This window comes from Lagopus muta, chromosome 4 (genome assembly GCF_023343835.1).
Source record: "Lagopus muta isolate bLagMut1 chromosome 4, bLagMut1 primary, whole genome shotgun sequence".
NCBI classification, from domain to species: Eukaryota; Metazoa; Chordata; class Aves; order Galliformes; family Phasianidae; genus Lagopus; species Lagopus muta.
In genome coordinates this window covers 65825633-65850589 of record NC_064436.1, presented here as the reverse complement: position 1 = coordinate 65850589, position 24957 = coordinate 65825633, and the positions used below count along the sequence as shown (strand labels likewise).

Genomic DNA, 24957 nt, shown 5'->3' with positions numbered 1-24957 from the left:
TGCTACAGCCAACACCAAGAATGTTTAAAGAAAACAGCTCCCATCTGTATTCAAATATATGTGTCTTTTGGTGTAGGGATCCCTGGTGGGAAATCTCTCCCAGCTTTTCCAACTGAATTCCCCTCTGCAGGGAACGAGATCATTCATCTCAAACTCACAACCTCCTGAGCCCATTCCAAAACATGTCACAATCTCCCATCCCTCCAGGATTTTGTATACGCTCTCCACAGCTATACATTATGGATTAATTGCTTAATGTAAATAAATAAAAAACAATTTCACCACAGCCTTTACTAGTAATATACTGTGATGCCTCCGTTATAAAGGCCAGGAAGAATCTCCAAACCTGAGAGCTCATCTCTCTTTTCCAACCCTCTCAGATTCACTATCAGTGCTGCTGATGGTCACTGCTCGGCAGGAGAGCACTCAGCACAACTTTGTGTAGGTGGATCTCAAATATCACAGTTGACCCTTGGCTGACCTCAGTTACCCCACCCTAGAAGGCTCCACAGCAGCTTTCCTTACTCACCCAAATGCTTTCAGGTCCAATGAAATGAGCCCAGCCATAACCAGACAATTTTGGCCCAATTTCTCACCAAACAGCACTTTCATCAGACAGCAGGGCCAGGATTCTGGCATCAGGAACAGGGGGCACATTTGCAAAACAGAAACACAACAACACATCAGAAATAACCATAGAGGCAGGAAATAACAACAGAACACAAATAACACCAGCCCAGGGAAACTGTCACTACTGTATGTGCAAAGCTGCAGGAAGCCCAGCACTTACCAATGTGTGAGTGGTCACCTGCAGGCAGCAGCAAGGGCCCTCAGTGCTGAGGACCTTTCTGGTCTTTTTTGGCAGAGTGAAAGTCCCTGTGGTTGTAGAACAAAAACACGAGAATTTAAATTAAAGAAAATAAGTCTGCATGAGTCTGGGACATGGGGCTGTGATGGCTACCACATCACAGACCTCCTGCCCTGTACACAGCGGGTTCTGCACAGAAAGTATAAAGAAGCAATGTGGAGAACAGCTGAGCTGAAGCACTCAGCTACATGGCAGCAATGCATGGACCATGAGATAAGAAGTGCACACGGATCAATCTGAAAATAGAATAATAGAATAAAGTATACTTAATAAAGTATACCAAATAAGGTATAGAATAAAGTATACTAAAATGAAAGCTAATGCCAAAAAATAGCATTGCAGACCATGCCAATGGGAGGGGATTTGTCCTTATTATCTGCAAATACTGACATGATGATTGTGCCCCAAATGGCTGAGAGACAGCTCTTGGTGGCGGCTGATTTGATTTCAAGCATGAAATTGTCAATGTCTGAATCACAACTGAAGACATTGCAGCAAAATTCCTGAGGAACAACTAAAAACAGCCCTGTAATGATTAACCAGCCCAAGTTGTAGGTCAACAACTGAAGTGCTGCAGAAATCATTCTATTCTGAATGCCAGCTCTTCACAGCAGAGGGTCCTGATGACATCACATCCTCTCCTATAAGTTACATAAGCTGCCTCCAACGTTCAGTGAGCAACATCACCCGCGCTCCGCTGCACCGCCCCGAGGACCATGGCCGGGTCTCCTGCACTGCTCCTCCTGCTCAGCCTGGGGCTCTGTGAGTATGGAAGCAGGCTTACGGGGCACCTGTGCTGGGAGGAAAGAGGACAATGGGTGAAGGCATTCCCCTTGCAGCACAGCCAAGAAACTGGGCAAAACGGACCATGGGAAAAGAAAGGGCAAAGCCATAGGACTGAATTCAGGGCTGCTCAGTGACTGCGCAGGGAAGCGGGAGTGATGAGACTGCAGTGCAATAAGCAGCAGGAACAGAGCCTGTTCAGACAGGTGTTGCTGGAGGGGATGGGGAAGGGGAAAGAGAGGGATTAAGCAGTTGTTAGTAAAGAAAAAACTCTGGAGAAGCTGGGAAATTGGCGGCAGCCCTGAGAAGGCAGCTGAAGGGCTGTTCTGAAGGACAGCATCCATCTCAAGAGCCGGCAGCCTGCCTGCCACGCACTGCACTGGCTGGGAACAGCCCTGCCCAAAGGCCCCGGGAGCTCTTCCTGAGCAGCACCTGAGTGGACATGGCTGATTTCTTCCCACAGGCTGCACCGGCGCCCAGGGGCAGCGGGATGCAGTAGTGGTCAGGTTCCCCAGCAGGACGGACATACAGCCCCAGGAGGGACAGCGGCTGGAGTTGGACTGCTGGAGAAACACAACGTCCTGGAAAGTAACCTGGATCCGCCTGGATAAGCATGGGAGCCTTCACTTCATTCTCTCTAATTTCATTTCAAACACCACCACATTTTATGGGGGTGAGAGAACATCCCTGAGCTTTGAGGCATCATGGAGAGAGAAAACCTCTAGGCTGGTGGTGAAGTCCTTCAGGGAAGAAGACGAGGGAATCTATTTCTGCATCAACGACATCAACCTGGTGCTGCACTTCAGCTCTGGACAACCCGCCTTCTTCCCAGGTCAGCAGCAGCTTCACCCACCTCGCTTACACCCACCTCCCCTGCCCCTGCCTTCTCCATCCGCCCATCGCCCACACTCCCCATGTCCCTGCTTCTCTGCCAAGCCATCTCATCACACACGCACTGCTCCTCCCCAGAGAGGCTCCCTGCCCTCCAGCTCTGCTCTGACGGATGACAGTTACAAAGTCCACAGCCACCTCCTTCCTCTCCTCACATAATCCGGAATGTCCTGACAGCCTCCCTACGTTTACAGCACCTCAAACAGTCACTCACCGGTGAGGTGGAGGTTGGAGTGTGGAAAGAAAAGTTTCCCAGGTCTCTCAAAACATTGTTCCTGATAAGAAAGATCTCTGAGTGTGCTGCTGAGGAATTAGGAACCCTAGGACTTCACTTTCCATCCTTGGGCATTGTTACAGTGCAACACTTTTCAAAACGGGTCCTACAAATTCCCTGTGTTGCCTGTGTACTGCAGGGATGGCACAAGGCAGATTTATTGCATATTGCTGAATTCATCCATTTCTCCTTACTGTCACAACAACAGCAGCACCCACTGCCACCAACCAGAGCAGCCAGGTCAACACGAAAGACAACTTGCAACAGGGCCCGCATGCAGGTAACCCAGCAGTGGGGATGCAGGGGCTCTGCCAGCAGTACTGCTTTGGATATAAGATGTCAGCAGCTAGGCCTTTCCTCTTTCCTCTCTCTCCTTTCTTCTTGAAGGAGCAAGCAATGAGAACATGCCGAGTTTCTACTGCAAAGTACTCATGTGGGTGAACCTGGCTTGTGCCTGCTTCCTGCTCCTCACTGCCATCGCCATCACCATCACGCACTGTAGAGGGAGTCGCCAGTGAAAGTAAGTGCCAGTGAAGATCCATGAGCTGCATTAATATCTGCAGCAAGCAGCACAAATGCTGAAGGAGAGATTGTTACACAACAACTGCATTCACTGCTAAATTTTTGGCTCAACGTTGTAATTCACCAAAAGCAGTTTACAATAATGGCAGAGAAGCATAAAGGGGAGGAGTATCATAAAGGCAGGTCAATCCTGAAGGTATCTAAGTGAGCTTATAAGCACCACAATGCCTTTCAAAAGCTCTGCTTTTATTTACAACTGGGTATTTCTCTTCATTGTTGTCAAACCTCTATTTCAAAAGCAAGATTGTGATTGAAGAGAAAATTCAGAAATCTTCCTTGACACTTTGGATTCCTCCTTGCTAAACAGATCAGACGTTCCCATGTCAACAGCAGGCAGGGTCAGCAGTGCTGCAATCAGCACAGCCACGCGTCACACGCGCTCACCACAAGCCGATCGCTTGCAGGACCAAGCTCAGCGTAAGCAAGCAGTGCTGCGTCGCTGCTCAGCAGAAGGCACACAGGCGTCCTCCTCCAGCACCGCGCTGATCCCACCAGCAGCACACACAGCTGCCCTGATGCAGCGCCGCCGTTTGGCTGATCCTGCTCAGGATCACACCCTCAGTCACACCCAAAACTCAACTCTCATACCCCACCTCCCTCTCACTTCCAAGGTCTTCCCAAATAAACACTTCTAACTCTTAATGCTCTCAGTGTGGTCTTTGGTTTCATTCACAATTTCCAGAGGGGCAGAACGACTGAACATGCTACAATCAACAGCACCATTGCTTCAAAAAAAGAAAAAAATCCAGTCCAAACTACATTGAAATATATATGTCTGTCTGAGCAGGGATCCATGGTGGGAAATCTCTCCCAGCCTTTTCAACTGAAAGCCCCACAGCAAGCACTGAGGCTAGTGGCCTCCTGCGGAAACCAGCTCCATCTGTGAGCCACGAGGATCAAGAGGAAGGGCAGCTCTGTGTTTAGGAGGGGAACTTCTGGGTACCTGTTAGGTAGCTGGGAATGACCCACAGTAGAATCACACTGTCACAGGGAGAAAAGAGGGAAGAAAGACGTCCACACTGAGGCAGGCAATAGCCCTTCCTGGCTTATCCTGCAGTCCAGCTGTAGAGCTTCTCCTCACACGACTCTGAACATGAGATGCCGTGGGTAGGCAACCGTGCTCCATAGCAGGGAGAGAATCCAGTCCCAGAAACGTGCAAACATCCTCATTTGCCAACAGCTCCCCTCCCAGATCAACCATTCTGAACCTCAGAAATCAGGAATTTTCCTACTTTGGTCACAATCCCAGTGAAAGGCAGAAGCAGATCGCTTCAGCACCTCACAAAATACGGGACAACAACAGCCATCCACAAGGCATGGCCATCGGTTCAGCTCCTCATCCCATTGCAAAGGCAGCATGGATTCTGCTTTGCTTGAGGAGAAGAAATTGACAACAGGAAGAGCCTACACAAGCAGTATAACACACGTGTCTTGCTGGGAAATGGATGGAGGCCTAAGAGTCCACAGTTCTGACGTGCTTGATGGGATTTCAAGGATCTAGTTGTGTTCTGTAATAGATTAACCCTCTTTCTCTTCTTTTTGCAACACATCTGATCAACTTCAGGCCAACATCACATGTCTTTCAGCCTCATAATACCCTGTTCCTTCTGTTTCACAGACCTCAGCAGGCCTCGCTCCGGCTTTCTGCTCTCACCACAGTGCTTGGAGGCTCAATGAGATGAGCCCACTTCCCAAACACTTTCTGCTCATTTGCTCACACAAGTGGTTCCAGCAGTCAGAACTGCCTGGCTTGTTAACATCCAGAGGGTTTTCTTGCAAAGCTAATAGAACAGTGCCTCACACATTATCAAAACATAGCAGGAGAGCCAGGAAGTCCCCAGGGAAGAAGCACATAACACCAGCCTCGAGCAACTGTTGTGACTGTATGTGCAAAGCTGCAGGAAGACAAAATGCTCAGCAGTGTGTGAGGTCACTTACAGACAGCGGGCAGCCTCGGAGTGTTGAAACAGGTACAGTGGGACGGTTGTTCTTTACTCTAGAAAGGGCGGAAGCGCCTGTGGTTGAAGAAGAAAACCAAAAGGATATTATCAAAGACATAAACTCAGCATACTACTGGGACAGATGGCTGTCTTGATCAATGCCATACCACAGAGCTCCTGCCTTGCGCACAGCAGCTTCTGCAGAGAAACCAGAAAGAGATGCAGAGAACAGAGATGCTGAGCTGCAGAACTCAGCTACATGTCAGCAGTGCACAGATTCTGAGATAATGTGCAGAAGGATAGGTGCTGTAACCCATTCATTCCCAGGTATTCTTTAACCTGTAACTTGAATAAAATAAAATACAATCTCCCTAAGAAAAACAACAAGATGTCCATACCCATGGCCCCAGTCTTCTCCTTGCTTTCTGCAGTCCTGGATGTGAAGTGAGTGGGAAATATCAGCCTGTGGTGGTTCACCCAATTTCGATAAGGATCACTGCCAATCTAATCTCAACTGAAGACACTGCAGCAAAATCCCTGAGGCACCATTAAAAACAACACTATCACGATAAATGAGCCCAAGTTCTGGATCTCAATGAAGTGCTGCAGAAATCTTTTCTCACTGTGTTTCACATGAGAGGCTGAACAATGGCTCTTCACAGCAGAGGGTCCTGATGACATCACATCCTCTCCTATAAGTTACATAAGCTGCCTCCAAAGTGCAGTGAGCAACATCACCCGCGCTCCGCTGCACCGCCCCGAGGACCATGGCCGGGTCTCCTGCACTGCTCCTCCTGCTCAGCCTGGGGCTCTGTGAGTATGGAAGTGGGAAGGATGCAATTCAGGGCTGCTCAGTGACTGCGGAGGAAAGCGGGAGAGGTGGGACTGCAGTGTGATATGTAGCAGGAACAGAGCCTGTTCAGACAGGTGTTACTGCAGGGGAAGGGGATGGAGAGAGAGGGGGCATGTAGCAGTTGTTAAGGGGAAATGACCTGGCAAAGAAGCTGGGAAATGGCAGCAGCCCCAAGCAGGCAGCTGAAGGGCCTCTGTGAAAGACAGCATCCATCTCGAAAGCCAGGCGCTCTCAACACTGAGTCCCCAGCGATTCCAGCACAGAACCCATGCGTTTGCATCCACCTCACAGCCCAGCTGCCTGCCTGCCATGCACCGCACTGGCGGGGAAGAGCCCTCCTCAAAGGCCCCAGGAGCTCTTCCTGAGCAGCACCTGAGGGGACGTGGCCGACTTCTGCCCACAGGCTGCACTGGCACCCAGGGACAGAGGAACAAGATGGAGGCCAGGTTCCTCCACAGGAATTTGAAGCACCCCCAGGAGGGACAGCAGCTGCAGCTGGAGTGCCTGCATTGCGAGAGAAACAGACCCCTCTTCTGGATCCGCCTGGACAAGAGTGGGAACCTTCACTTCATCTCCAGTACCCATTCCTATTCTACCACCATGCAGGAGGGTGAGAAAACAGCACCAAACTTTGAGGTGTTATGGAGAGGAAGCTCCTATCGGCTCTTGGTGAAGAGCTTCACAATGCAGGATGAGGGCACCTATTTCTGCGTCAACTACATCAACCAGGTGCTGCACTTCAGCTCTGGACAACCCGCCTTCTTCCCAGGTCAGCAGCAGCTTCACCCACCTCGCTTGCACCCACCTCCCCTGCCCCTGCCTTCTCCATCCGCCCATTGCCCACACTCCCCATGTCCCTGCTTCTTTGCCAAGCCGTCCCATCACACACGCACTGCTCCTCCCCAGAGAGGCTCCCTGCCCACCAGCTCTGCTCATGGTCACACTGCCCCGCAGCTCCTCCCCATCCCCTCAGAACCTCAGAGGGATGAGAGTTACAGAGTCCACAGCCACCACATCCTTCCTCACCTCACCTGGACCTCTAGGTCTCAACAGCCTGAATACACTTACAGCACCTCAAAAAGAAACTCAGAAATCCCCACGTCTCTCAGGACAATTTTTATAACAGAAATAACAAAGAGCTCACACATGCTGAGGGTCTGATAAGAAATTAGGCACCTGTTTCCAGAGCTGGTCACCATTCAAATGTGGTTTTCCTTCTGCTGGTCATGTCGTGGCATGGATAGGAGGCTCTTCAGCTTTACCTCCCTGCCCTTCATCAGCTTTACCTCCCTTATTTCTTCTTTCCAGTCGCAACAACAGCAGCACCCACCACACGCACAGCCAGCACACAGAGCAGCCAGGTCACCAAGAAGGACATCTCCTGGAACAGCCAAGATGCAGGTAACCCAGCTGCAAGGTGGCAGGGGCTCTGCCAGCAGTGCTGAATTGCTTGGAACAGCATGAATTCAAGGCTGTGCTGGCTGCAGGCATTTTGGGATGTCAGAAGAAGAGAAAATTCTAATCTTTCTCAGAGAGCTGCCAATGAGGGATGAAACCACCTAAAGAGCTCAGAATTTCTGAGGGTGCTGGGAAGAAATTGTGAGCCCACAGCCCTCAGGTTTCCTGGCTGGGCAGCTCAGCAATGCAAGCAGACCTCACATCACAGTGTCAGGGCATCGCAGCTCAAAATGGGCCTACAGAGCTCCTGCAGTGCTGGCCACAGGGTCATCTATGGCCTGGCAAGTCTGGGAGAAGACTCTTCTCTTGTATCTCACTGTATTCATCCATTTTTCCGTCCACTCACAACAGCAGCAGAACACATCACACCCACTGCCATCACCCAGAGAAACCAGGTCACCACAAAAGTCAACTCGCAACAGGGCCCACATGCAGGTAACCCAGCTTTGTGGAGGCAGGGGCTCTGCCAGCAGTGCAGCTTTGATCAGAAGAGGCCAAATTAAAGTCTATGCTGACTACAGGCATTTCAAGACACAGGGAGATGCCTGCTGCCGGGCATTTACTCTTTCCTCTCTCTCCTTTGATCCTACAGGAACAAGCAATGAGAACACACCAAGATTCTACTGTAAAATGGTCATGTGGATTCACCTGGCTGTCACCTCCCTCCTGCTCCTCACGGCCATCACCATCACCATCACACACTGCCAAAGTAAGTCGCACCCTGACACCCTGCAGAGGTTCCTGCAGCCTCACACCACAGAGCACAGCCCGCTCCCCCAGGGGAATGGGCTCCCTGCCTACCGCCCTCACGCAGCCATTGTGTATCCAGGACACAGGGAATGCAGTAGGACATCCTTTTAAAATCCTTTTCCCAATTTTCCTCAGCTTCAGGATTAGCTTCAGAAATATTTATCACATTCTTCAGTGTCAGACAAGAAATTATAAACACAGAACACATTGGCTATGCCATCCTGAATCTGGTTAAGTACCAGAACACAAATTTTACTGTACTATGTATTTTTGCCTTTCTACCTTCTTTGCCTTCTTTGGATTACCAATCAAGATGCATTAGAAGCATTAATTTCTGCAGTAGGAAGAAGAAGGACACATTTTTACATCACACCTCAGTTTTCTGCTGAAATTCCTGGCTCAACATTGCTATCAGCTGAATGCACCCTGAGGTAGTGATAGAGATGCCACAACTGGGAAGGGTATGGTTCATTAAGATGGATATGGAGCTGCTCTAAGGCAGCTTAAAGCCACCAAAGCAGCACAGGGCCTTGCAGAGACTCTCCCAAAAGGCTGAACTAGGAATGGTCGAGTCACAACATTTTCCATTTCTAACTTGCAATAGAAAAAAAAGATTGCGGTTTGAGACTAAATCGTTAAACCTTCATTGGAGATTTTAATTCCACTTTCCTAACGAGATCAGATATTCCCATGCTAAGAGCAGGCAGGGTCAGCAGTGCTGCAATCAGCACAGCCACGCGTCACACGCGCTCACCACAAGCCGATCGCTTGCAGGACCAAGCTCAGCGTAAGCAAGCAGTGCTGCGTCGCTGCTCAGCAGAAGGCACACAGGCGTCCTCCTCCAGCACCGCGCTGATCCCACCAGCAGCACACACAGCTGCCCTGATGCAGCGCCGCCGTTTGGCTGATCCTTCTCTGCCTATGCCTCAATCACACCCAAAACTCAGCTCCCACACCCCAACATCCCTCTCACTGCTGAATTATTCCTCATTAAATGCATCTAATTCTTAACACTCTCAGAGTGTTCTTTGGATTCATTCACAGATCTCATGGGGGCAGAGGAACTGAGCATTCTACAATCGACACCAGTAATGTTTAAAATAAAAGAAGTCGACTCCCAGCTATATTCAAATACATATGGTTGTCTGAGCAGGGATCCCTGGTGGGAAACATCTCCCAGCTTTTCCAACTGAATTCCCCTCTGCAGGGAACGAGATCATTCATCTCAAACTCACGACCTCCTGAGCCCAGTCCAAAGCATGTCAGACTCTCCCATCCCTCCACGATTTTGTATATCTTCTCCACAGCTATACATCATTGATTAATGAAAATAAATAATTCAAAATCAATTTCACCACAGCCATTACTAATAATAAATGATGATGCCTCTGTTTTTAAGGGTAGGAAAAATCTCCAAACCTGAGAGCTCATCTCCCTTTCCCAGCTCTCTCAGTTGCACTATCAGTGCTGCTGATGGTCGCTGCTCGGCAGGAGAGCATTCAGCACAACTTTGTGTAAGTGGATCAGCCACCTTGGCTGACTTCAGTTACCCCACTCTAACTGGCTTCACAGCAGCTTTCTTTACTCACCCAAATGCCTTCAGGCCCAATGAAATGAGCCCAACCATAACCAGACAATTTTGGCCCAATTTCTCACCAAACAGCACTTTCATCAGGCAGCAGGGCCAGGATTCTGGCATCAGGAACAGGGGGCACATTTGCAAAACAGAAACACAACAACACATCAGAAATAGCCATAGAGGCAGGAAATAACAACAGAAGACACAAATAACACCAGCCCAGGGAAACTGTCACTACTGTATGTGCAAAGCTGCAGGAAGCCCAGCACTTACCAATGTGTGAGTGGTCACCTGCAGGCAGCAGCAAGGGCCCTCAGCATTGAGGCATATAAGGTGTGGGGGTTTGGGGTTTTTTTTGTTGTTGTTGTTGTTGTTTTTTTGCTGTTTTTTTGGCAGGGTGGAAGTCCCTGTGGTTGTAGAACAAAAACACAAGAATTTAAATTAAAGAAAATAAGTCTGCATGAGTCTGGGACATGGGGCTGTGATGGCTACCACGTCACAGACCTCCTGCCCTGCATACAGCTGGTTCTGCACAGAAAGTATAAAGAAGAATCGTGGAGAACACAAAAAATCATGCTGCATGCAGCAACATGTCAGCAATGCACGGACCCTGAGATGAGAAATGCACATGGCTAAATTGCTAAATAGAATATAATGACATGCACTAAAATAAAATCCACTGCATGAAATACAACTTGCAATCCCTGTCAACAGGAAGGGACTTGTTCTTGTTATCTGCTAATATGGCCATGATGATTGTGCCCCAAATGTTTCAAACAGCAGTTGGTGGTGATTGATTTGATTTCAAGAATGAACACTGTCAGTCAAAATCTCAACTGAAGACATTGCAGCAAAATCCCTGAGGCACCTTAAAAAAAACTCAGCCCAAGTTCTGGATCACAACTGAAGTGCTGCAGAAATCATTCTTTTCTGAATGCCAGCTCTTCACAGCAGAGGGTCCTGATGACATCACATCCTCTCCTATAAGTTACATAAGCTGCCTCCAAAGTGCAGTGAGAAACATCACCCGCGCTCCGCTGCACCGCCCCGAGGACCATGGCCGGGTCTCCTGCACTGCTCCTCCTGCTCAGCCTGGGGCTCTGTGAGTATGGAAGTGGGAAGGATGGAATTTAGGGCTGATCAGTGACTGCGGAGGAAAGCGGGAGAGGTGGGACTGCAGTGCGATATGTAGCAGGAACAGAGCCTGTTCAGACAGGTGTCAGACAGGAAGGGATGGGGAAGGGGAGAGAGGGGGATTAAGCAGTTGTTAGAGGGGAATCACCTGGCAAAGAAGCTGGGAAATGGCAGCAGCCCCAAGCTGGCAGCTGAAGGGCTGCTCTGAAGGGCAGCATCCATCTTGAGATCTGGACGCCGCAGCTCTCCCTCCACATTCACCCTCTCAGCTCAGCTGCCTGCCTGCCACGCATCGCACCGGTGGGGAAGAGCTGTGCCCAAAGGCCCCCAGGAGCTCTTCCTGAGCAGCACCTGAGGGGACATGGCCGACTTCTGCCCACAGGCTGCACCGGTGCCCAGGGACAGAGGAACAAGATGGAGGCCAGGTTCCTCAACAGGAATTTGAAGCACCCCCAGGAGGGACAGCGGCTGGAGCTGGAGTGCCTGCATTACAAGAGATACAGACCCCTCTTCTGGATCCGCCTGGAGAAAGATGGGAGACTTCACTTCATTGTCTCCTGCTACCCATGGTACTCTACTACCTATTATTGGGGTGACAACAAATCTACGCAGTTTGAGGCATCACTGAGAGACAACACCTTCAGACTGGTGGTGAAGTCCTTCAGGGCACAGGATGAGGGCACCTATTTCTGCGTCAACGACATCAACCAGGTGCTGCACTTCAGCTCTGGACAACCCGCCTTCTTCCCAGGTCAGCAGCAGCTTCACCCACCTCGCTTACACCCACCTCCCCTGCCCCTGCCTTCTCCATCTGCCCATTGCCCACACTCCCCATGTCCCTGCTTCTTTGCCAAGCCGTCTCATCACACACGCACTGCTCCTCCCCATAGAGGCTCCCTGCCCTCCAGCTCCGCTGGCAGTACCAGCCATGCCCAGACACACAGGTGGTCGCACAGCCCAGCAGCTCCTCCCCATCCCATCTGTGCCTCTGAGCGATGAGAGTTACAACGTCCACAGCTCCCACATCCTTCCTCACCTCACAATAATCCAGATTGTCCTAACAAATCCTGAATGCTGGAAACATCCCACAAAGTAACTCAGAGGTTAGGTGTGGGTTGGACTATGCAAAGAAAAGATTCCCGGGTCTCCCAAAGCTCTATTCTGAATAAGAAGGATCTGTGCATGTGCTGCTCAGGAAGTAGGAACCCTCAGCCTTCTATTTCCATGGTTGGGCAGTGTTTCACTGCATCACTTTCCAAAATGGGACCTATGAAGTTCCACCCTTGTCCTGCCTTGTCCTGGCAGTGGTGGCAGAAGGCGGTTTTATTCTATTTTGCTGTATTCACTCTTTCTTCTTCCAGTCACAACAACAACAGCAGCACCCACCACACCTGCAGCCACCACCCAAAGCAGCCAGGTCACTACGGAGGACATCTCCCAGCACAGCCCGAATACAGGTAACCCAGCAATGGGGAGGCAGAGGCTCTGCCAGCAGTGCTGCTTTGGTCATAAGAGGCCCAATTAAAGTCTGCGCTGACTTCAGGTGATTTCAAGATGCAAGCAGATGTCTGCAGCTTGGTCTTCCTCTTTTCTCTCTCTCTTTTCTTGCTGCAGGAATAAGCAATGAGAACACACCACACTTCTGCCACAAAATAGTCATGTGGGTAAACCTGCCATGTGCCTGCCTCCTGCTCCTCACTGCCATCACCATCACCATCACACACTGCCAAAGTAAGTCCCGTTCTGACACCCTGCAGAGATTCCTGGAGCCTCACACCACAGAGCACAGCCCACTCCCCAGGGGAGTGAGCTCTCTGCCTACTGCCCCATGCAGACATTGCGTATCCAGGACACAGGGAATGCAGAAAGATGCTCTTAAAATTCCTATCCAGCTTTTCCCCATCTCCAAGTTTATCACCAGAAGTATTTATCACATTCCGTGCTACCAGCAAATAGAATGTAAGCAGTGAAAACTTATTCTAATAAACTGCATTGGCTAAAATAGGTATCTGGGTTGGAAGTATCAGAACAAAAACATTACTCAACCATTGATTTCTGCCACTTTGTGCTGATCCGAATTACCAGAGCAAATCCACGAGTTGCAATAATTTCTGCAGCATGCAGAACAAACCCTCAAAGACACATTGCTACAAGACGTACATTTTCTGTTAAAATTCATGGCTCGATGGTGTAATTTGCTAAAAAGAACCTTCAGAAATAAAAGAGATGACACAAAGGGGAAGGTAATCATTCAGAGGGATTCACACTGAAAGGCTCTAAGTCAGCACTGAGCCACCAGAGCAGACACAGGGCCTTCAGAGAGTCTGCCTAAAAGCACAGGTAGGTGTGTTTAGTCTGAACCATCCTAATACGGCATCAGCCATCTAAAGTAAAAGATTGTGATTTGAGACTAAATTCAGAAATCTTCATTGATGCTTCAGATTCCTCCTTGCTAATGAGATCAGATGCTCTCATGCTAAGAGCAGGCAGGGTCAGCAGTGCTGCAATCAGCACAGCCACGCGCCACACGCGCTCACCACAAGCCGATCGCTTGCAGGACCAAGCTCAGCGTAAGCAAGCAGTGCTGCGTCGCTGCTCAGCAGAAGGCACACAGGCGTCCTCCTCCAGCACCGCGCTGATCCCACCAGCAGCACACACAGCTGCCCTGATGCAGCGCCGCCGTTTGGCTGCTCCTCCTGTGCTGCCCACCAGCACTGCACACCTCCCGCGGCCTGACATGTGCTCCTGCCCCACACTGCTGTGACACAGCCAGACCGTGGGCACAGCGCTGACCCGAAGAAGCCGGGCAGCTCCGTGCTGCTGTGCAAAAGGCACCGCTGTGCTGGACAGCTGAGCCTTCCATGGAGCACCAATAAAACACTCACATCAGTACTCAGCTCTGATGCCCCAACCTCTCTCTATTTTGCAATATTTTTCCCATTAAATGGTTGTAACTTTTGTCTCTTTCTCTGAGTTGTTTGGCTTAACTATTTCCAGGAAGGCCGACAGTCTGAACATGCCACCACCTTCCCCACTGGTGTTTCAAAAGAAGAAAAGATCCATTGGAAGGGCCACTCCAAAGTCTGCTGAAATAACTTCATGCTTGACCAGGGTCCAGGACAGGATTTCTCTACTCTCTTTTCCACCTGAAATCTCCTCAACAGGCATGAAGAAAATGTCAACTCACCTCCTGCTGGGCCGTGTTCCTCAATTTGCCAACCTGTATGTTGCCTGCAGGATTTTGTCCCTCCCTTTTTGCGTGTGCCCTTGCTTAATTCTTAGTCATGAATAAACTGAACACAGACCAGTATCTCTACAGACTCCATATACATCGATCCATTTTGATTCTGTATTTAAAGGCAGGGAGGTCCTGCAGAACTGAAACTTCCTTTCTCTTGACATATCAAAGTGTGTAAGTTCATTTGCCGTAACTTGAACCACCCATCATTTGTTTCTTTTTGATCACTGCTATGACTCGAAACACAGCACAGGTAAGTTGGTCTACACCGTGAAGACGCATGTTTAACTTACTTAAATGAGAGGCCATATCCACCAGAAGCATTAAAACTGTCACAAGTTTTCAGTCTCACGTTCCTACACAAAAGTTCCTTTTGATTCCAGAAATCAATTCATTTCAGTTTGCAAATCCTAAAACTGCTTAGCATTTTACCATGACTTACACACCTTACTTTACAAAAGTAAATGATTTCTCCCTTACCAGCGTTTGTACTTTTAGGGAGTGCCTGGAACTGGTGATGGTTCAATCCCTTGGGCTTCATGAAATTCACACATTTGATGACAATTGACAGGACAGTCCCCATTTTTAAAGCCTTTCTGCATATATTTCCCTGATGTACCATGCAGAGATGTTTCACCAAACCTGGATTTCTGGCAGCAAATCCGTTGTCTTCTATGAATTTTACAAGTCCCACTTTTTTACCAACCACTGCCTGGGTGCCATCAGGAGCTCTACCAGATACGTCAACAAAGGTTAAATAAAATCACTTTTACGCCATTTTTATTGCTTTGCCTGCATCAAAAGATTTCTTCATGCCTTTTAATGGTACCAAGGAAGCCATTTCTTCAGTGACATCATAGTTTTTAACACTTCCTTCCATGAAAACAGCAAGTTGAGTCAGCAGAAGGCACACAGGCGTCCTCCTCCAGCGCCGCGCTGATCCCACCAGCAGCACACACAGCTGCCCTGATGCAGCGCCGCCGTTTGGCTGCTCCTCCTGTGCTGCCCACCAGCACTGCACACCTCCCACAGCATCAGTAGCACCAGTAGGCATCTGTAGCATCAGTAATTTCATCTGTCAGCAAAGGACAGCTTCTGAAATTAACAGCTTTGCTACGCGACTTTCTTGCCACAGATTTGTCCATTTCTTCAGTCCACCCGGCAAGAGTTGAGTGACAACAACTGATTTTAGAGAAATCCCTGTTTTAATTAGGGCAGATTGCATCTGTGATGCTGTCTGTGCAATGCTCAATAAACTCACCACCAGCAGATGGTTTTGCTGCTTCTGCCATCAGATTTGCCACCACATCACTGGCCTTTATAGCCGAGTCCATCTGAGGTTAAACTCAACAGCAGTAACTCAGTTTTACCTCAACAAAGAAGTGCTCATCCATCCATTTCTCACTGAATACTTCTCCTTCAACCACAATTTTTCTTCATTTGAGGGTTCTGTTATGTCTTGAGATGACATCAGGAAGGCTGAAATGTTGCTATGGGTAATTACTGTGTCTCAGTCACCCAGTGGCACACGTGGGTAACACACACAGGTTCTTATTTGACTGAGCGTGTGGTGGGTGCCAGAGGTGGAGATAGCACAGCACCGTGCCCTGCCCATGTCCTGGTGGAGCTGATGCCAATCTCACCCTGCTGTGTGCCTGTGTCAGTGATGGGTGCACACAGAGGGCCGGGTCGCCCAGCAGGGCAGAGCTGCTGCCATGATGGTACAGGGCAGGAGGCGGCTGCAGGCCGGGCTGGGCCGGGCAGCGTGCAGACCACAGGTTGGGCATGCCTGGAATAGAGAACTAAGTGCCTTATGAAAACAGGCTGAAGTCAAAGGGATTCCTTATTTCTTCTCATTAACCAGCTCATCGCTCCATGGCAGAGTTGGTCACCGGTGTACAAGTTAGGAACACTTGCTGCTGTGGTGAAGCTGCTTGACCCAATGCACTGTCTTGTTGCGTTCTTCATTGTCCAGCTCTTTTTCCACAAAAAAACCCAGCAGTTTCATCACTCGGCAGTGCCAGGTTTCTCACAGCCAGGAGCAGGGGTGTGCTTTCCAAAGGAGTGATGGAACAACACCTCCCACACTGAACAGAAGAAAAAGCAAGGAAGCCAGAAAATACCAAAAAAAAGAATGAAGTAGCAGCAGAGCAAAGCTGTTGAGACAGTATGTGCTAAGCTGCAGGAAGTCAAAACCCTTACCAGTGTGTGTGGTCACCTAGAGATGGTAGGCTGGCCTCTGAATGTTGAAGCATGTATGGAGAGGTTTTTTGGCATGGCGGAAGTCCTTGTGGTTGGAGAAAGAAAAAAAAAAGCATAGGGTAACTCTTTGTTCTTTAGACCTGAATGCCACTGGGGCACGGGGCTGCCTTGGTGGGTGTCACATCACAGACCTCCTGCCTTGCACACAGTGGCTTCTGCAGAGAAAAAACAAAGAACAATTGCAGAGAACAACAGAGCTGAAGTACCCAGATACGTATCAGCAATGCATGGGCTCGCAGATGAAAAGTGCAGGTGGAGAGATGCTGTAAAACATACCCAGGTCTTCTTTAATCTGCAAAAAGAATAACACATAAAATATCTGCCAAGAAATACAACTTGCAGTCCATGTTCACAACACAGGACTGCACTTTGCATTCTGCAGATTTGGACATGATGAGAGAGTGGCCCAAAAGTCTAAGAGACAGCAGTCTGCAGCCACTGATCTGACTTCAAGGAGGAACGTCGTCCGTCTGAATCTCAGCTGAGGACATTGCAGCAAAATCCCAGAAGCGCCATTAAATACAATGCTGCAACAATAAGCAAGCAGCAAGATTTGGGTCACAACTGAAGCTCTTCAGAAATCTTTTCTCATGCTATTCCATCTGAGAGGCTGAACAATGGCTCTTCACAGCAGAGGGTCCTGATGACATCACATCCTCTCCTATAAGTTACATAAGCTGCCTCCAAAGTGCAGTGAGCAACATCACCCGCGCTCCGCTGCACCGCCCCGAGGACCATGGCCGGGTCTCCTGCACTGCTCCTCCTGCTCAGCCTGGGGCTCTGTGAGTATGGAAGAGGGAAGGATGGAATTCAGGGCTGATCAGTGACTGCGCAGGGAAGTGGGAGCAGTGAGACTGCAGTGTGATACGCAGCAGGGGGGATGGATGCTGGACGGGATGGGGAAGGGGAGAGAGGGGCATGTAGCAGCTGTTAGTGGGGAATCACCTGGCAAAGAAGCTGGGAAATGGCGGCAGCCCTGAGAAGGCAGCTGAAGGGCTGCTCTGAAGGGCAGCATCCATCTCAAGAGCCCGGCGCTCTCAACACTGAGTCCACAGGGACTCCAGCACAGCACCCAAGCTGGATGCCAAGGCCCTTCCACCACATTCACCTCACAGCCTGGCTGCCTGCCTGCCATGCATCGCACTGGCAGGGAAGAGCTGTGCCCAAAGGCCCTGGGAGCTCTTCCTGAGCAGCACCTGAGGGGACATGGCCGACTTCTGCCCACAGGCTGCACCAGTGCCCAGGGACAGAGGAACAAGATGGAGGCCAGGTTCCTTGACAGGAATTTGAAGCACCCCCAGGAGGGACAGCGGCTGGAGCTGGAGTGCCTGCCTTACAACAGAGACAACGGTGTTTCCTGGGTCCGACAGGACAAGGATGGGAAACTTCACTTCATCACCTACATTCCCGTGTTTTCCCGGACCACCGACCCAGGGAGCAAGACAACATCTTCACAATTTGAGTGGTCAAAACAAGAAAACTCCTTTCGGCTGGTGGTGAAGAACTTCAAGGCACAGGACCAGGGCACCTATTTCTGCATTAGCAACATCAACCAGGTGCTGCACTTCAGCTCTGGACAACCCGCCTTCTTCCCAGGTCAGCAGCAGCTTCACCCACCTCGCTTGCACCCACCTCCCCTGCCTCTGCCTTCTCCATCCGCCCATTGCCCACACTCCCCATGTCCCTGCTTCTTTGCCAAGCCGTCTCATCACACACACACTGCTCCTACTCAGAGAGGCTCGGGGCACTGTTGAGAAATTAGGAGACCACAGCACTCAATTCATATGGTTTGGCAGCATGTTGTGGCATCACTGTTGAAAATCCTTCCTGTGGTGGCCATGTTTCAGCTGGGGTGAGAGAAAGCTCTTATATTCTATCTCACTGTATTCATCCAATTTATTTTTAGTCACAACAACATCAGCACCCACCACACCCGCTGCCACCAACCAGAGCAGCCAGATCAGCAAGACAGACATCTGCATGCAGAGCTCAGATCCAGGTAACCCAGCTGTGGATAAATGAAATAAAGGCCTATGCTGACTACAGGCATTTTGGGATGCAGGGTGAGGGGAAATATCTTGAGCTTCATCAGTGAGATGCTGATGAGGGGATGAAACTAAAGCCATTATGGCATGTGCTGCCCAGGGAAGAGATGAAATCTCCTTTCCCAGAGGTATTCAAGAAGTGAGCGTATGTGGCACTGTGGGACATGGGTTAGTGGGCCATTCTTGAACTAGATTTTCTTAGTGGGCTTTTTAAACCTCAGTGATTTCATGATTCCAACCCCAAGTTTTTTCCCACTCGGGGTGACTTAAGAGGCACAGGAATTCTGATGACTGGACAACACCAAAAGAAGGGAAAGCATTTTGAGCCAGCACTGGTTTTAGCCCCAGAAGGAAACCCGAGAGGACTTCTGGCTACATGTCCTCCCTCAGCTCCCCAGCACAACGCCAACAGCATCAGCCCACAACTGGGGATGTCACCTGAGGATGTGCCTGGTCCCCACCACCCCCTTTGTGCCCTGTAGAAGTCCTCTCCTCACACACACCTACTGCCAGCCTCGCTCAGAGCCACGCAGCTCTGTGCTGCAGGACCTCCCAGTGGCTCTGCCACAGCTGGACATCAGCACAGCTGGGAGACGGGCCTTTCCTCTTTCCTCTCCTTTCTTCCTGCAGGAACAAGCAACAAGAACATGCTGAATTTCTACTGTGAGATTTACATCTGGGCTCCCCTTGCTGGCGTCTGCCTCGTGCTCCTTGTAGTTCTGGTTGTCACCATCGTGCTCTGCCAAAGTAAGTCTCACCCTGACACCCTGCAGAGGTTCCTGCAGCCTCACACCACAGAGCACAGCCCGCTCCCCCAGGGGAATGGGCTCTATGCCTACTGCCCTCACGCAGCCATTGCCTATCCAGGACACAGAAAATGCAGAAGGACCTCTCATAAAATCATTTTCCATATTTTTCTTATCTACACATTTAGCTTCAGAAATACTTATCACATCCTCCTGCCAGACAATAAATTACAAAGAGAGAAATGTTACCGTACCCAACTGCACTGACTCTACCTTAGATCCTCAGACCAGGCACGCTGCCTTTAATATGCATTGGCTAAGGGCAGTGCTCAGTATCTCTCTGCATCCCACTGTGAGTTTGCAGTAGCAGTGAGTAAAACTTCAGCCCATGACACCCTGCTGGTTTGTAGATAAGGATCGCAGCCACGTGGATACAGACGTGGTCCCACGCTGGGTGGGAGCGTTGCCATTCACCTTCTTCAGCATTAACTGCCGCCAATGGATTTTCAGCAGCATGCCAGAGTTGCTGGAGACAGCAAAAAGGAACTCAGCCCTGTGCCCCCAGCCTGACATGGCAGCTCTGAAGCCGAGTGCTGAGGGAACAGGAGCTGCAGCAGCGCCCAGCACATGGCTTTCCCCACACATGAGCTCAGTTCGCATGCTCTCAGCCTGATAGGAGACAGGAAGGCAGTGAGTTGCTGGGGAATGCCAGCCCTACACAGCAGCTGCACTGCTTTCCTACCCTGTGACTTCATATCTCTGAACTGTTTGCTCTTTTCATTATAGAGACCAGAAGACGACGATGCAGGTGTAAGAGGTCAGTATGTGACAAGAGGGATGCTTTTGTCTTGAAGTCTGTAGCATTAATACTGGGCCATAAGGCAAGCAGGTGGCACAGGAAACACCGAAATGCACCTGGACTTTCTTCTCCCAGCGTGCAGTAGATAGGAGGGGACTGTGTAATTGTTGAGGGGGGGAGAGGGGGAAAAAAAAGAGATAAGCAAACAGAGAAAAGAACCTTACATCATTCAAATCCCTGAGCACTGATGACACTACATAAAGCCAGGATGCATCAGCAGAAACCAAAACCCTCTGCACACCAGCCAGTGCTCATCCCTTCCCATCTCTCTCATCATCCCAAGCCTCCAAGAACACACTGTCAGAATAATAACGTTGCAGGCTGCAGTTTACCACTTTTGAACTCCCATTGCCCAGCAGCAGCACGCGCCTTGCTTCTGCAGCCTGACCTCCCTGCAGCTGGTCTCACCCAGCCTGCTCAGCAGAAAACCACTTCTGCACTTTGCAAGGTTGGTGCGGAGCCCACTGCAGGGCTGTCACAGAGAAGTGCTCGACCACGGAAATCCCCAGTGCTGCTCCAGTTACACCAGCACCATGCAGGCGCTGCAAAAGAGAGGCTGCAAACAGCAGTTTCATATCTCTGCAGCCTTCTCTGCAAATGGAGCCCTTTGCAGCTGATAAATCCAGCCTGCTGGTTACACATCCACAAGTTTTATAGACAAGAAGGAGATATGTTTTATAAACAATTTAATTGCTCACTGGTAGTAATAGGGAAAACCTCCCTACTTGCATTTACTGAAAAGGGATCCCTACATCTACGTTTGCAGCCACTGCAGAATATTGGGGCTTTTATTTAGAGAGGCACCTTCTGGTGCCCCTGGCTGAGACAAGGCATATTGGAAGCCTATTTCTTATCGTTATTTTAACTACTGCTTAGCAGCATACAGATGCTGAATGAGTGCAAAGGGGACGCAGCGATGCTTGCAGCTGGCTAGGAGGTTCCAGGCTGTACCGTGAGCTGAGCAGCGGGATGGGAACGACGTCCCTGCTGACTGCACATCCAAATAAATCCTTTTTTCCCCTCTCTAGACCTCCAAATGGGAAGCCTGGTGCAAAACCCAGTGTACCAACCCGACACATATGAGCAGCTGCAGCGCCCGGCTGCTGGTCAGCACCTGGGAGCCACTGCTGCCAAAGGCAATCTGCCACATAGCTACTACTCTTCGAGCATGCTATCCTGAGAAATCCAGAAAGACAGCAAAGGAGCAGAGTCACACAGAGCCAGCACCTCCCTGAAGCACAGCTCTTACTGAACCAGAGCTTTTCCATTGGATTCCAAAGGCCCAACACCACCTTCAGACCCAGCAGAACTCTGTGGTTCCAGCAGAAGAAAGCGGTCAGTCCTGATGCAAAGACCCATCGGTGACAAGTGGATGAGAAATAAGGATATTAACTGATCTGCCCCCTTTTTTGTGGTGCTGTGCAGCCCCCTCAAAGTTTCACAGAGTCACAGAACGGCTCACGTTGGAAGGGACCTTACAGACCATCACATCCCAACCCCAGCCATGGGCTGGGTGCCACTACCTGGTCAGGCTGCCCAGGGCCCCATCCAACCCAGCCCTGAGCAAAGTTTCATCTCATATAACACAGGGCTGCACTGAGAAAGCAAACAAGGATATAAGGGTTGTACTTTTGGGAGTTTTACACTGCTGCAGGCTGAAGTTTCTTATTTCCCCTTTGCTCCCTTCATCCTGCTGCTAACCCCACACCCACTGTGCTCAGCACTTCCACCTGGGCACAAAGTGGGACTCCCCTTCTTCCCGGAATAACTGGTTGAGTATTAATAAATTAACAGCCTCTGTTACTTGCTTTGGCTAAGCAGGACTTTCAGCATTCTTGGGGCACTGCGAGCAAGAGTTGTTTATTTTTTCACCTCTGTGCCTGATGTAAATATTTCCTCATTACAGTGACACATCAACACCTGAGATAAAATAAAGCAATGTTTCCAGACAGATTCACTAATGCTTCTTTCTTTCTTTGCTTTCTGGCCTCAGAGAAGCCAAAACCCCATGTGAAAACCTGAGGGTTTGAGGCAGTCACATGTAAGGGCATCAGACGCCGCAGGTTAGGTTCCAATTGTCCTTGAGACAATCTCTGCATTGATTTTCTCAGGGAGATGCAGGATGGGTCCAGAAACACTCCCTGCACCATGAAGGTGGAGGAGATAAAGGTTTCGGTGTTGTCTCCAAGCGGCTGATAAAGGCCTGGGGAAAACAAAGAACATGAAGCTTTTTGCAGAGGGGGGGACAGCAGGACAGCTGGGGATGAGAGAAGCTGAGAGAGAAGCAGTTTTTCAGCTTAGCTCCTATCATACTAAACTGAAAAAAGAGTAAACAAACACATCTAAAGCTCATCCCTGCTTCACCATCCTCTATAGCCATTTCCTCACTGTTCTCAGTCAATGCATTGCAGTTTTTGGCAGCCCCACGTGCACCGCATGCAGCCACCCTCCTGTAACTCATCAGGCAATGCTCCAACAATGTTACCCCAAAAATCCTCTCCCAGCAGCTCAGGTGGTTCCCACACCAAGTGCAACCCTAGTGCAGGAATTATCTTTGTGCCTCACGTGGCACAGACGCAGCCACACAGGTATTGAGATGCAAGAAAATAAAAAGCAATCCTAACTAAGGAAATACAAAACGCCTCCCAAACAGAAAACCAGGTGTAGCATTTAACTGTAAAGCACTTCAGAAAAGAAAGTGCAAGCAGCTCAGGCAGATGAAAAGATGAAGCTCTAGAGCTGGCATGTCTCATGCGGCAGCTCTTCACACTGATGTTAGCCCCACTGGTTGCAGATACCTGGCTGTGCACAACATGGTAGGTGACATACACTGAGATAAAGGCATTAACACTCAACAGAGAACCTGGCAGAAGCATTACTCTGTATTCTTTCCTCTATGCTCTGCTGCTCTTTAAAACAAAACAATGTATGTGTGCAATATTCAGTAGAGCTCTGCTACTATGAGAGCCCCCGGAGGTCAATTCTGCAGGGAAAAGCAGGCAAAGCACAGCAAAGCAACACTCTAAGTAGTGAAATACACATATTTGGACATTAGCAGGTACTGATGTTACATAGATGCTCCACTGTGCAGGGCTGCACCAAGATCCTGGTCCTGGAGGGAGACTGACGCAGGCAAAGCCATCCCAACACCACAGATGCAGTGAAGGACCTGGAAGCAGCACACACTATAAGGAATCTTAGCTTGCACATGAAATCCAACATTTTGGGGAAAAACTACAATGCTGCCAGGTGCAATTTCCCTCCTGAACACAGAATAAAATTCAGTGGGAGCAGGCACTGAAGCTCAGCCCATTCTCCTGGGACTAAAGCTGGCACCTGATGTGCATCCTGTGGAAACCATGCCATGCTGTTGCTTCAGCATTCTGGATGCAAAAAGTACAATAAGGGAAAAGAAATAGTGAGAGAGACCTGAGAAACACAGTAGAGGCAGTAAAATATGATTCTCCTGTAAAGAGGTTTCTTCCTTCTGATTCATCTCATATAAAACCTACTCAACATGCAGGGTCAGCACGACCTGCCCATCGCTGAGCTCATTCCAGTTTGCACTGACACTGTGCTGCTAAGCTACATTCAGAGTAACCCACCGAATGGTGGAAAAAACCATTAGTTGCAAAGCAGAATACAAACTGGGCCAGACTACCAGGGCTTTGTATTTGGAATGTGCAGATAAGGCTGTGCTTCTCCATGGAACCTATTGATACTGCTACCCAAATGCATACCATCAAGGCAGAGCTCATGCACAGGCAACCATTAACACAGGCATGGAGGAAACAAGGCATTATCCTTTATATTAACCCACACATTGAAAATCATGGAGGACAAAGCAAAAGTTTAACCTTCAAAGGCAGCTGGCAAGGAACAACAGACTGTTATCTCACACATCTTGTTAAACCACACTTCTCTTGTGCATAAATATTGAGGCTTGCATTAAGTTTCGAGTAAAAACCCAACATTGCATTATATCTTTACTCTGGTGCTCTCTCATCTTTTTCTTCTGTTCTCAAAGCACTGTTCCCTACACTGGAAGGAAGAGCACAAGAATGGGGATGGTTTATAGGGCACAACATTTCCAGAGACACGCCGGTCTCTGCAGGGAAAAGCAGAGAGAAGAAAACAGTATTTTGAGGTAGGCAAACTAATCTTGCAAGGAAAACCAAACCCAAACTTACTGCTCTGTTAAATGCAGTGAGTTGGCCCTACGTAGCCATAAATAACTTGAAGGCTGAAGTTTGGCAACAGCCGTGTTGTACAACGCGATAAAGAATGAAAGCAACAGGAGGAGTGAAATCTAAGTTAGCAGGGATCAAAAGCTCTAACTCATTCCTTCTAGTGTATAGCTTCTGCTGCAGCTGCTATGCGAGTTAATTAACCTGACTTATGGACAGAAGACTCAAATCAATATTTCAGCAGGGAAACACTGATTTTTAGCAGGCATGGCTGAATGACCAGCCTGCAATTTACAGCACTGAAGACCCCGCAGGAAAAGATTTTCCTTGTTCAAAAATACCTCACAGAGCAGCAGATCACCGACAGGGCTGAAGGAGCCAAAGGACTCAGGCTTGTTGCAACACCACGGTCACAGCACCAGGAAAACATCCAGCGGCTTTTAACCAGCACTTGAAGTCAAAGGTTATGTGCTAGTTTCATTGCAGCTCCACGTCCAGCGCAGCAGGC

At 49.4% G+C, this 24957-nt stretch overlaps 1 protein-coding gene across 16 annotated transcripts in view; it reads left to right on the top strand.

Moving 5' to 3' along the window:
• Nucleotides 1–22215, top strand: part of CD8A (CD8a molecule) — a 30672-nt gene extending 8457 nt beyond the window's left edge. The window contains exons 1-6 of one of the 16 annotated variants that reach the window (XM_048941216.1): nt 1236–1630; nt 17840–18208; nt 18519–18611; nt 19288–19404; nt 20190–20220; nt 21291–22215. In XM_048941216.1, coding sequence (XP_048797173.1) covers nt 1585–1630; nt 17840–18208; nt 18519–18611; nt 19288–19404; nt 20190–20220; nt 21291–21345 — 711 coding nt within the window. In that variant the 5' untranslated portion in view covers nt 1236–1584 and the 3' untranslated portion in view covers nt 21346–22215. The other 15 variants (XM_048941213.1, XM_048941215.1, XM_048941214.1 and 12 more) reach the window with 15 other exon arrangements.
• Nucleotides 22216–24957: the final 2742 nt, after the last annotated feature.